This window comes from Harpia harpyja, chromosome 1 (genome assembly GCF_026419915.1).
Source record: "Harpia harpyja isolate bHarHar1 chromosome 1, bHarHar1 primary haplotype, whole genome shotgun sequence".
Taxonomy (NCBI): Eukaryota; Metazoa; Chordata; class Aves; order Accipitriformes; family Accipitridae; genus Harpia; species Harpia harpyja.
In genome coordinates, this window is record NC_068940.1 from 39,208,825 (window position 1) to 39,221,750 (window position 12,926).

General features: G+C 38.5%; 1 protein-coding gene across 2 annotated transcripts in view; it reads left to right on the top strand.

Moving 5' to 3' along the window:
* PREX1 (phosphatidylinositol-3,4,5-trisphosphate dependent Rac exchange factor 1) overlaps positions 1–12,926 on the top strand; it is a 176,320-nt gene that overhangs the window by 120,007 nt on the left and 43,387 nt on the right. For both annotated transcript variants that reach the window (XM_052788254.1, XM_052788262.1), the window contains exons 11-14: positions 897–997; positions 4,639–4,742; positions 5,449–5,498; positions 9,925–10,000. In XM_052788254.1, coding sequence (XP_052644214.1) covers positions 897–997; positions 4,639–4,742; positions 5,449–5,498; positions 9,925–10,000 — 331 coding nt within the window. The remainder of the gene's footprint in view (positions 1–896; positions 998–4,638; positions 4,743–5,448; positions 5,499–9,924; positions 10,001–12,926) is intronic.

A 12,926-nucleotide genomic window follows, 5' to 3' on the forward strand; every position in this document is an offset into this window, starting at 1 on the left:
AATCACTAATTAACCTGGCAAACAGCTCAGCCCCCTAGGGCTTTGGCAGTGCTCTATTCGTCAGGCTTGCAATGTCCGTTTTTCTGTACTTACTGTTTCTAATTGAGTAACATCCTACATATCTATCCATTTTTGGCTTTTATTCTGCCCATATGTGCAGCTCTGCCCCTCACCAGAGAGAGATTTTGTTTTGTGCTGCGTGAGCAGGCAGACTTAGCACCTTTTGTCTATAAATTAGAAGTATCACTTACGTATCTGCCAGGCACCAACTCCAGTAAATGACCTTAAATTAACCTGTCAGTGGGACTTGTGCTCTTACTGCTGTGTGCTTGAATTCATTAGGTTGAATCTTCTGTCTTAAGTCCTACTGTGATTCCATTAAAGCCAATGCAATTACACCACTGGGGGGGGGGGGGGGGGCGACACAGAAACCAGACCCAGTGAAGAAAGGTAAGCATATGTAACTAAGCCAGACCACAAACACTGCTTGGAGGGATAGATGTAGCTGTTTTCTCTACTGTCCAACTTGGTTTTAAGGCCATCAGTTAATCTTGCTTTGCTTTTCCCCCTTGGATGTCGGGATTGCTCAATAAAATAAGGATTTGCAGCATCTTTGTAGATCCAGCCAATTCTTTCCTTTTTTGTGTATGCTAATTATGATGAGCTAGGGGAATGGTGGGAAAAGTCACGGGTAGGAGATATGGATCTTCTGCAGAGCATTTCCTCCAGAAATTAAGGAAATTGAGCCACCTAATAGAGTATTGTCTCATCAGACAATTTTCACACTTTCTTTAAGGAGAAAGTCTCCTGTGGTTGGCTGATGACTTGCAGAGGCATGTATCTGCTTATATTCAGAGCGAAAAAGCTAATTGTTTCTGTTCTGCTTCCCTTTGCAGTGAGTTTGTATCATGGCTCACAGAGATTGGAGAGATAAGCAAACCAGAGGAAGGGGTCAACCTGGGACAGGCGCTATTGGAAAATGGAATCATTCATCATGGTGAGAGCTCCATGCCATAAAGAGATGTCAGATTTCAGTGATGCCCTGGAAATGAGGGTGGAAAACTGACTGCAGCTGTTAACATGATGTTCAAATACTTCGCTGTACCATACCATAAAATCCTCAAAATGTTTAATGACTTTTGGGATTAATGAGTGGGCAAATTTATGTCATGAAAAAAGGACTTGTTGGGTATCCTGAAAGTGTTAATGCCTGCAGTTGCTTGATTTCTCTGCAACATCTTTGTTGCGGACTATATCAGGTGTATATTCCTTTGTACTGTGTGTGTTTGAAAATCTGTAGTGATCAATAAATACAGCTTTTCATATGAGACATCAGCAGTACAGAGGATAGTTGAGCAGTGCTCTTTTAGAATGGAGCACAGGTACAAACAGAGTGAAGGGCTCCAAACGGTGGGTCAGTCTTTCTAATGAGACTGCTTGTTGTAAAGAAAAGAGATGATGGAGGGTTTGTTGTGGGATTTCTAGCTCATTTGGCAGGAATGTCTCTCTTTAAAATAGTGATGCACCATATTTCTTCATCACACCCAGCAGATGACCTTGAAGTGTTGTGATGAGGGGTATTTTAGAAGAGTAGGATAGTGCATACAGAAGCACTGCATGACCAGAGTAGCACAAGATGCTTGTTTGAAAATTCTCTCTGCTATCTGCATTTCTACTAAAATAAGGTCTTTCTCCAGATGATGTCCTTTAAATCCAGATTTGTCCTGCTGTTTCCTATTGTTTTCGTATTGTGGTATGCAAACGGAGCAATGTAGTCCTATTCTAGTTAAAAAGCAAATGCCCCAATTTCAACATTCAGGGGAGTTTAGCTGCAAAATGCACATCAAAGGAATACGGTATATAGGTCTTAAGTCACCAGTGGTCTACATTTCCATACAAAATTGGAAACCAATTTAAATAGGGGAGCCATTTAATTAGACTAGTCTTGCTTTAATCTCTTGGTAACTCAGCTCCACAAACTTGTCTTTCAGGTGACAACAACACTGTTAAGAAACGATGTCTGTTATCTTCCTTTAATTAACACATAGAGAAATCTAATATGAGCAGTACCATAATTCTTCATGTACATAAACTTCTACCTCCAGGTACCAAGACGTACTTTCAGGCACATTCAGACTTTGAAGGGCTTCAAGCATGAGCTCAAAAGCTCTGAACGCTTTAGAGTACTTGGCCCTAACTGTGGCTTTGGAGAACTGAAACACTCTGGCTCCAACATGTAGGGATCCCCCTTTGGATGAAGAGTGCTCTTTTGTGCTCACACCCTTACTTGCCTACATTCTGAATGTGTACACTTGCACTGTTGGTGCAAAAAGCTCTACTGAGACTTTTTATTTCATGATGACTGTTTACCTTGCCATAACTTCATGCTTTGACACTTTCAGCAGTGTCCTTTTTCTCTAAACACATTTACACCTCAAAGAAAGTTGTGCTGTTACATCTACTGTTCCCCTTATTCAAATGCCCTGTGAGTAAGAGGCATCCAGTTTGGTTTTAATGTTGCCTGTAGTTAGAGTTCCTGATGTTAGTGTCTCCAATGACAGTTATTGCTAGACATTGGAAGGTATTTCCAATGCTGCATTTACTGAAGGAAATATCCCTTGAGATTTTGATAAATCATTAAACATGAAAGTATCCCATTATGTGTCTCCTAACGTAGCAAGAACTTAAAACTTAAGCACCATAACGACACCCTTACCCCTATTCTACATTAGGCAGTATCTTTAATCTTTTGTTTTCACTTGGCATAACATTACTGTCAGGTGAAAACTGCTGATGTCTCTCTCAGCCTGCCTGAGAAGCAGAGCCATAGAAGATTGCTAAATGCTGAGCTCTGTGTGTTTTATCACTCATTTTCCTCTGTATCTCCTTTAATTCTGGCTATTTTATCTGGGGCTGCTGATGTGGAAGTGCTGGTACCTGTCACAGAGAGCAGAAGTGATCAGAACCTGATCTGCTGTGTGCCAGACACAAAAGACACTTTGTGCAGTTTTGATTCTCGATTGGATTTAGAAATACAAAATCCAGAGCATACAGACACTCAAAGAAGTCAATAGCTTATGCAGCTTAGAGATTCCACTGTATACAAAAGGATATACACCAGATCCTGCAAATTCTGTTTTATTCTGTGAAATTAAGGAAAAATATCACCAAAAGCAGGAATCTTAATTAAAGACCAGGATGTCCTATGTAATGAGGGAAGGTCTTAAGAATTTCTGGTCTCTGTCTTCTGAACAATTATTCTGCCCACTCTGCAAGGGGCAGACTAAATCTCAAACTGCGTCCTGGTACTTCTGAGTCTGCCTAACCCAGTTTAATTGTCTTTAGTCATCCAGTGCAATCAGTTTTCTCAGGTTAATCAAACTCAGGCTAAGATGCATCTTAAATAGTGTAAATCCATGTTTTCTCTCAGTTCATCAAATGCTGTGCCTATGCTATCAAATACTGCATCCAAAATATTCAAGGGTGCTCCAGCACAAAGGTCTGGCCTTGGTTTTGTTACATTGGCAAAGGCAGGAAAGACTACAGTGACTAAGCTACCCCACCTTACCTGCTGTCTGCTTTGGTTGCTCTTCTTTGGATTTCCTCCTCCTTCTCGACATAGTTGTAACTGGTCTCCATTAAATCAAACTGTGAACAATGGCATTTCTGTACTACATACTGTAAAATCTGGAAGATACTTTATTACTTATTTTGAATTTGAATAGTCATTGGCACTTTTTATTTATAATTACCACTTATTTACTAATCAGTGAAACAAATAATTTCTACTAGTTACTAAATTACTATCCTCAGTATGAGGGTTTCCTACCTCCATGTTCTATTGAAATAGGTTACCTTGGAATAGAGACAGGATAAACCTACATATAATTGGATATAGACTTCAACCCTCTTCCAATCTGGTGCATTGGATAAATCCATTTGAAACTGGGTATGGTTTTCAACTCTTTTCTGATTTTGGCCTATGCTTCTTTTGAAATGGGTCCTTATGACACTGAAACATCTTTTGTGTCCTTGCCTTTAAAGCCTATCAGTATATAGCATTACCCAATAAGATTTTAACTGCCCTACTGTGGAACAGCTACTCTGGGTGAAAAAGCAGTCTCTCAAAAATACTAATTTTTAGGAGGAATTCACTAGTAAATACAAGAACCATGGTAGAAGAATACCTCTAACAGCTGTAGTTTCTTCCACCAGCATGCTTCTGCTTTTGGAGTTGTGGAACTTTGGGCAACTGCAAGAATGACTTCAGCACTGTGGTAACTGTTGTGGGAATTTGCAGGCACCTTGTTCAAAACTTACCAAAAAATGTCAAATGGTCCCATTTGCCTTCACTAGGACTGTTTCCAAAGCCTTACATAAATTGAACCTGGTGTAAAAAGAAGAACTTTCAATTTTATTTGAGCTGCAGTATTTTAGAAAACTGCTTTTGTTGGTGGAGCTATTCAGAAGTGCACATAAGCATGTATATACACAATAAGGGGAAATTTGAAGAGCTGAGTCCTCTCTTCAGAAAATGATAGATACCAGCAAATACTTAGGTGTAGACATACCAACTGGCCTATGAAGAACATGGCAGGGGAGAAAAGACTAATTTTAATTATCATACTGTTGTTTTAGTTTCAGATAAGCATCAGTTTAAGAATGAGCAGGTGATGTACAGATTTCGCTATGATGATGGAACATACAAGCCAAGAAGTGAGTTGGAAGACATCATGTCCAAGGTTTGTATTATCATTCTTAGTTGGAACCTTGTGATTTGCAGCAAAAGAGTTTGCTCTGCCTCTGAATGTCGTTGACCTGTTGTATAGGAGATCTCTAATGCTGTTTATCTTTGTTGTATTAAGCTATCCATCCTAATGCCATAGGAGACATTCACTCTAGGGAGGAGGAAGCAGAGCTTAGCAATAAATAACAATACAGTTGTGGCTGCACCCAAGACTGCTGATTACAATCCTAATATAGTAATGAAAGGTCTTAAAAGAAAACAGTAGGCCATAATACAGCATGTCTGTTGAAAATCTGGACGTTATGGTTCAGGGAGAAAGAAGAGATCAATATTTAACTGCTGTTCCTGATAATTGTATGTCAGATGACTTCTGTTGATCCCGTATCTGCCCGTATACCTTTTAATAAATTGGATTTCTTCTTATGGACATCAGTTCGTGGGTTAATTGTGAGGAGGGATTAATGGAGAAATTGTTGGAATGGAGGTGATTAGAGATAACAGATTTTTTGGCTTCTGGAGGCAGGAAAAGAAGAAAAAATGTTTGACAGAGAAGATAAGGGAACTGTTCTGAAAAACAGTTAATCAATAGATAATTCCAGCTGAGTAGAGACGTCAATGTCCAGGTTTTGCTAGCTTTAGCTAGTCAGTGTTTCTCTGTAAAGGAAAAAAACTGATAATACCATTTATTTTTCCTTCTTCAGGGTGTAAGGCTCTACTGCCGACTACACTGCCTATATACTCCAGTGGTAAAGTAAGTTCACCTTCATGATCCTCTTGTATATATTATCTGGCTCTGTTAAAAGGATGACATGTTACTATTGAAATCTTCCTTCTTTCTTATTATAAAACAGTAATTTTCTGCATTTTCTCAGCTCTTTTACTACCCTTCTATCTCCACAGTTTAGATCTGTAGTTGTACTTCTGCTGGAGGATGTTGGAACTGGGTTCTGGGAGACTGAGAGGCTAATGTTACAGTCTTCCTGACATTTGCTTCCTCTATCAGTTCATGCGAGCTGTTAGTGTGACACAAGTTTATTTGTTTACTCTGGCATTTTCTGTGAGTTAAAGTGGATGTGATTAACAAGTGAGTACTGATTCAGGGCAGATTGTGTGGTGTGATTGTAGCTGCTGTATTATTTGGGTTATAGAAAATGTAAACAGATGCTAAAGTGATATAAACAGATTCCAGTGTGATGCTAGGATTCTTTCATTCAAAGCACCCTGAACAAACAAAACCCAATCTGAAGTGGAACAACACTTGAAGCTGTAATTTGAAAAAACCCTGAAAATTTTGGGTGGAATGTTTAGAACTTGGCTCTGTAATAATAAATGCTAAAGAATTGAGATGATCTGCAAGCGCTAGTTAACTCTCTTCCCAGATCCCAGGAGATGATTTTCAGATGTTGTTTGCTTACTGTGACATCAGATGAACATTTCTGGCCTATAATGGAAACCACCGTGAAGCATGTAGGTGTTGTGATTGAAAATCAGGCATTTTCACTTAGGAGAACTTCATTTTTACATACAAAAAACTGATGAGGAAGAAAAAAACCTCTGGTGGGCATGGCTGGAGTCCCAAATTCAACAAAACTAACCTCTTGTTAAAATCTGTTGTACAACTGTCCCTGAGTTGTACAACAGATGTTTCACTGAGAGATGCCATTGGCATGTTAAAAGGAGCTGCAAAGATAATTACAGTTCATCAGTCATAAATTTGCTTAGTTAGATCTCTGGGGGTTTTTTTTTCCCAAAATAGCTGTTCTACAATAGTATAGATTTCAGTCAGCCTAAAGGGTATGGACAGAGCAGGAAAGCATGATGCAGCCCTTGGTAGGCAAAATGGTTGTGTATATGCATGTGTGTATTTGCACATACACATTTCACCTCTTAAGATGGCAACTCACATGCAGAGTAGGAGTAATGGTAAGTGAAGCTCAAAAAACTTCACTGACCTCAGGGTACCCACAAACTGAAAGGGATGTAATCTTATGCTTGAGGGAATCAACAAGGAGAAAATAACTACCATAGGCCTGTCTTGTGGTGTTTTATCAATGTTCTATTTTTGTAATAGAATCCCAGCCAGAGAATCTTCTAATATCAGGGTTAATCTGTGTTAGTGACAGCATGAATCTAAATTGTATATGACTAGTGAAAAATAGCAGACTCTCAGAAATCTTAGGATCCTTCTGGATAGACTTAATGTTCTCAGTATGTTTAGGCTCTTCTTCCTGCCATTCTCTTTCCTACTCATTCTTCCTTTTATCTCCCTGTTAGAAAACTCAATCTCCTAGGCTGTCATCCTTTCATGTCTTCTTATCATGTCTTTTTGCCTCTGACAAGCCTAATGTTAGCCTAAAGGAGCTAGCTTTTAACCAAGTTAGTTGTGCAAAGCCCATTACTTTCTGCTGTGCCTTTGGACCACTGCTTTATCTGCCATCTTCAGATTGCTGATCCCTGCAATCATGCTAGCAAGATTGGTGAGGCCTACTTTTCTGGTGCAACCTTCCTTCTAGAGAATTGGCAAAGCTGCTTGGAGTAGCAGGTGCATGTGCCAAGAGGATCTGGAGGAATCATAAATCTCAAAATTCAATTATTTCATTGACAACCTTGGGACTTAATTTTGCTTAGTTGTCTTCCCTGGACACCTGGGAGTTGCCTTTATAATTTTCTTTAAGTAAACTCTGACACTGATGTACTTTGAGTACAAGATGATATACCCCACTGGAAACAAAGAATGCTTCTTTGGGGGTTGATACGTAAAAAGTAAAACATTTTGAAAAATCTTAGATGTAGAGAAGGTTCTGAATATGTCTCTGATCTACTTCAGGGAAGTTGTGAGGGTGGGAGAACTTGCTCCCACTTGCACATGTGATGGACAATACTTCAGTGAATATGAGTAGATGGGCTAGACCTTGTGAAGAACATTACATTCCTGTAGTTTCTGTAGGGCAGCAAGTTTCTGCCAAAATTTCAATGGTTTCCACATCTATATTTGACTATTCACCTGCAGCTCATGGTTCTGGATAATATTCTACAATTCATGCTCTACTCCTGTTCAGGCTAGATTTAAATGGGAGGAAAAGTCAGTGAACTAGTGTTGAAATATTCACCCTGACAAGCATTTAACTACAAGCAGTGAAAGACTGGGCTTTGGACCAAGATCCTGATGCCAGCTTATTCAATACTATAGCTCTATGTATGTCAGCATCTATATGAAAATGTTGGGAGTTGCTTCTCACAGTCTGGAAACCCCTACTCATTAGTACTCAATATTTTAATGTTTTCCTTTATTATTCCGACATTTCAAAAGCACATTTTCTCAAGATAAGGGGGGAGGGGCGGGGGAGGAACTACCCAGAAAACTCCCACAGCTTTGTGCTGGGTTTAGCACATTACTGGAAGACAAGTCAAAAAATGTGTGTAAGCACTATGAGGAAAGCTTTTGTTCTGAGGACACATATTTCTGGAAATGCTGTCATTTTTTTGTTGTTGTTGTTTGGTTGGGGTTTTTTTTTCCAAGTTCCGAAAGTCCTGCTTCCCTTTCTAATTTCTCACACCCTGCATTCTGCAAACACACAGGCGTTTCTGCTGCATTTATTTACAAAAGCCAGTCACAACATATTTGTATCTGTAGATGATTAGTAAAAGGAACAGGAGTAGGATGAATTTTAGATGGTGGTTTCATGTTAGGTTTTTAGAAAAAAGGAAATATCAAATAGGGTGGTGCTAATGAAAGAGGCTGATTTGATAGAACTGAAGAATAAAGTCTTCTCTTGAGCTGCTGTATAGATACATCCGGACTGTAAAACAGTCACAGTGGCTGTGAAAGTTTCCTTCCACAGTCATGCCAGTGGACCTCAAGCTTGAAATAGAAGGACCACCTCCAAGGGTGAGAGAGGAATTAATTCTTCATAGCCCATTCAGCATTTGGCCTCTCTACTGAGACTCTCAACAAGAGGGAGCCAATTAATGCAAATTAATTGTGGTAATGGCTTTTGTGATGTGGAACTAGGAACTGGATCAAGACCACAGAACTTGTTTCACAGGGGCCAGTAAACAGCCTTAAAATGGAAAGAGCTTTTCATTCTTTCATGAACTGGATTAAATCCAGTGACCTGGAGGTGAAAGGTGTTAGAGCCCAATGTCCTGAGTCACATAGTCCTCTTATATTTGTATCAAAATTCTTTAGAAGTATTTTATGAAAGACTAAAAACATCAATTATCTCCATGGCTCTGAGAAGAGGAATGGAAGAAAACTGCAAAAAAAGCAGCAAGTTACAACAGGGTTTCTTTTCCCTATTTCAGGAACAGTGCTGCTCTCTACAAGGGCTGTGTGTGAGATGGTGCAAGTTGTGTTACAAGACCTAAATACAACACTTCTTTTTTTTTTTTTTTTTTTTTTTTAATTTACAATGGCTGAAATTATCTAATGCCATAAAAGAACACTGTGTACTCTATTTGTATCTGGCTACTCTGTGATATTTTGCTAAAGGAAGTAAAATCTGAACAGGTGTGGAGAACTGGGAACATCTCTCTTGACAGACTAGGCTAAAAGGTGCTTAATTCAGTGAGCCTAACAAAAAGGGGGCACAGAGGGAATATGTAGGGTTGCTGTCTATGAATACATTGATGGGTAAACACTAGAGAAGAAATATTTAAGCTTATAGATGGGGCTGGCAGTGAGCCAATAAATGTAAACTGGACATGAATGGATTTAGGATGGAAATTAGAAGATGACTTCCAGCCAGAAGGATGTGATTTTCAACAGAACTGATGGTGGTAATATTCTCACCTGAGTTAAAGCAGCAGCTCAGTATATCTGTGAAAAGAATGTCCTGGTTGCCTCTGGCAGGAATATGAGCTCGCTGAAGATGGCTTGAAACAACATGGAGAGAAATTTGAAATAACACTGCTCTGTATTGATCTGAAATATCTCCCTAATTCAAGTTGTTAGAAAAGTTTAAAAACTAGTTCTTTCTTCTAGAGAAAAAGGATATCTGTTTCTTATTCTTTGTCTTATTCATTTGTGGCTGAGAGCCTCATTTTTTACCCCATTTATAATTCTTCCTTCCTCAACTTAGTAATAGTAGGTCACAATAGTATATGTAGGTTTACAGTGTAAAAGAAATGTTTACCTTTCTTTTTCTGATTTTCCCTGAACTCTCTCTCTTAATTAGAGACCGTGACTACCACCTAAAGACCTACAAATCAGTAATCCCTGCAAGTAAACTAGTGGATTGGCTTATTGCACAGGTAAGAAAATTTTAAGATACTACTGTCGTTGACAAGGAGCTTAATTTTTCAGTTCCATTTAAAAGTAAATAAAACACGTTTATTTAGAGAATATTACAACATAATTAAATATATTCTGATTCTTTGAATTTATAATCTTATGCTCTCTGTTATTGTTCATTTGGTGAAAACTTGTTATTTGGCAGCATAAAGAGAAAGAAAGTTCTTTGTTAGCCCTAGGATGGTGCACTGGCTGTTCTTGGGGATCTTTTCTATTTCTTGTGATATTTGGAAGACATTTGAAGCAATTTTGATCTCATTTAGTATAGGTGTGGTACAGTTTTATTGAAAAATGAATCTAGAGTTTTACACCAACAACTGCACTGTTGTCCTTAGAAATTGTAGTTGCCCCACATTTGCCGTGTAATTACAGAGAAGAGCTTGTGGCTTGGGAAATTAAAAATTTAGCTGTGATATTCTAAAGCAATCTAAAGGGAGAGTGTGCCATGTTGCTCACCATTATAGAGTCAACTGCACATTCTGGTTTTGTCTTAAATGATGGTCTGATTCACAGTCACCCTAACTCCTCTACTGCCAAAATGACATAAAGGGAGGCTAGTTTGAATGAGAATCAGACCTCTGACAACCAGGGATGTTGTCCTTCAGAAATGTTTCCTGCAATTGCATTTGACATCCTCCTACATTAATAAGATTGATATGATTTAGGGTTGTTCTGTGCCAAATAACTGAATGAGAATGGAGTAGTCAATTGTTTTCCTGTTAAGAGCATGGAGGAGAGCAAGGATATTAGTACTGGTTGTCATATCAGTTACATGTGATTTAACTGTGTCTTCCTTATGGAAAGCTGAGGGGGGGAAAAAAGTCTGCTTTGGCCAAAGAAGAGAGATGTAATCAGGCTAATCTGGCCAATATAATAGTTAATCATAGAGCTGTGGGCAGTAAAAAGACTCAACAAAGTAAAGCATCAGCTCTTGGTCTGGAAAAGGTAGCTCATTTCTTTCCCAGTTTTTCTTCATTCTGGTAGGTTAATGTGGCTGTTAGTTCTCCTGTTCACTGAACTTTACATTAAGATTGAACTAGAATGTACTAAAGCCAGATACGGAGATACAGAATACTCTGTAATTTTTATTTTGTATATATGTGCATACATATATGTATACAGATGCAAAGATGAGGGAGATTTCTTCTGTGCTCAGTTAAAGGGGAACATCGTTAAACATTTAAATCACTGTCTATGACTTAGATTAATTCCTGTCTATGTGGCTAAATTAATCTTTGCTCGTAGATCTTTACAAATAGTAATTTTCAGGGGGGGTTGCTTGGAGTTTTCATACTAGATTGAACTATTTTCTAGCAACCATTCATACTTTGGCCATATTAGCTAAGAACATATTTTAGTGGGAGCTAATGAATACTTAGCCTTTTGCAGAGTAGTGCATTTATTAACTGCTCAAATACCTACCTTTCAGTTTAACTTTAGGCATCTCTTCTTGAAAATTTTGGTGATGGTGTCTGATCTGATAACTACCTGTTACACAAAAATGCTGGGATATATTTATTTATGTTTCTGACAATCAGTTTGCATGATGATTTTAGTTTAGCAGTGGTGCACAAAGAAAGTGAGGACTATTGTTTCTGTTAGATTTATTGACATAGGGGTGACTGTCTTGAAGGACAGTCTCTCTCATTTCTGTTTGCAATTTAGACTATAAATGTCAGTAGGAGCCCTCCCTAATAAGAAAACTGCTTTTCATTTCCTTGACCTTTACAAATATTCATAAGACTGAACAGAGCAAAAGAGTAAGAACTTTTTTTATAATCAAAGAAATGGTGTCAATTGTATTTCATACTCTGGTCCTCCTACCTGGAATTTGTTGGCTATTATACTTCCAACAAGAGATAATTTGGGTCCTCAGCGAGGCTTAATCTTGTGTATATTTGAACAGTTGTATTTAAATGTGATGTATGTTGTTATCCCCTATGTATTGTATGCACTCAGAGTCTGGGACTGGATAGGCAAGTAAGAGCTGTATTATTAGATGTGCAGTGCATTTGTGGCTTTGTAGATATCAGGGGTCTGCAGGAGCTGAGCATCTCTGACTATCAGGTTTATTAATAAAGTGCCCTGTGATATGCTAGCACAGATTATTCACTATGAGGGAGTTTTTGCATGAGAGGGAGGATGGTCAAGGGATTTCCTAGTCACTTGGAGATTTGATGCTGAATTTGCTTGATGTCTTTTTATTGTTTATAGCTCTTCACAATAGCTGGATCCTATTGCAGTTATCCCCATAGTATGTCTTAGGCGAACTCTGCATGAAACACTAAAATAAAGCATTAAGTGTGATGGTGGAGAGAATCACATATGAGCATAAGTGCTCATTGGAGATGGAAGTGTTTATGCCTCTTCTAGATGCAAAAAGTCAAATCCTGGAAAACATAATGCTGTATTAGAGTTCTCTGTAGTTATTACTTTAGTGACCTTTTGAATGTAACAGAAATGGTTTCAGCAGTCAGAGCCTGAAAGGAGAAATATCTGATCCATATCAATGGATTTAGACTGAAAGTGTCTGTGAATTATATTATAGTCTCTACGTATATTTAGAGGTAATCCTTGAAGGGAAGGGCTTCATTCTTTCATTGATTCTGGACCCTCTCAACTTCATTTTACAAACTAATCTTTCTCCCACTGCCAGTAGGCTGAGAACAAAGAGAAACACAGACTTCACAAATGTCAGAAGTCTTGTATTTCACAGAGTCTTGGGTGCTACTGAGGGTGCGCTGAAAGACTGCACTGCCACAAAAACAGTACTTTGGTCATCTGGCTGAAGATTTATATCCAGACCTCCAGAAATGATCTGTGATAAAATACTACCAGTTGAATCCCCAGTCCTAAGTCTAAAACTTAAAATGGCAATTTTATGAA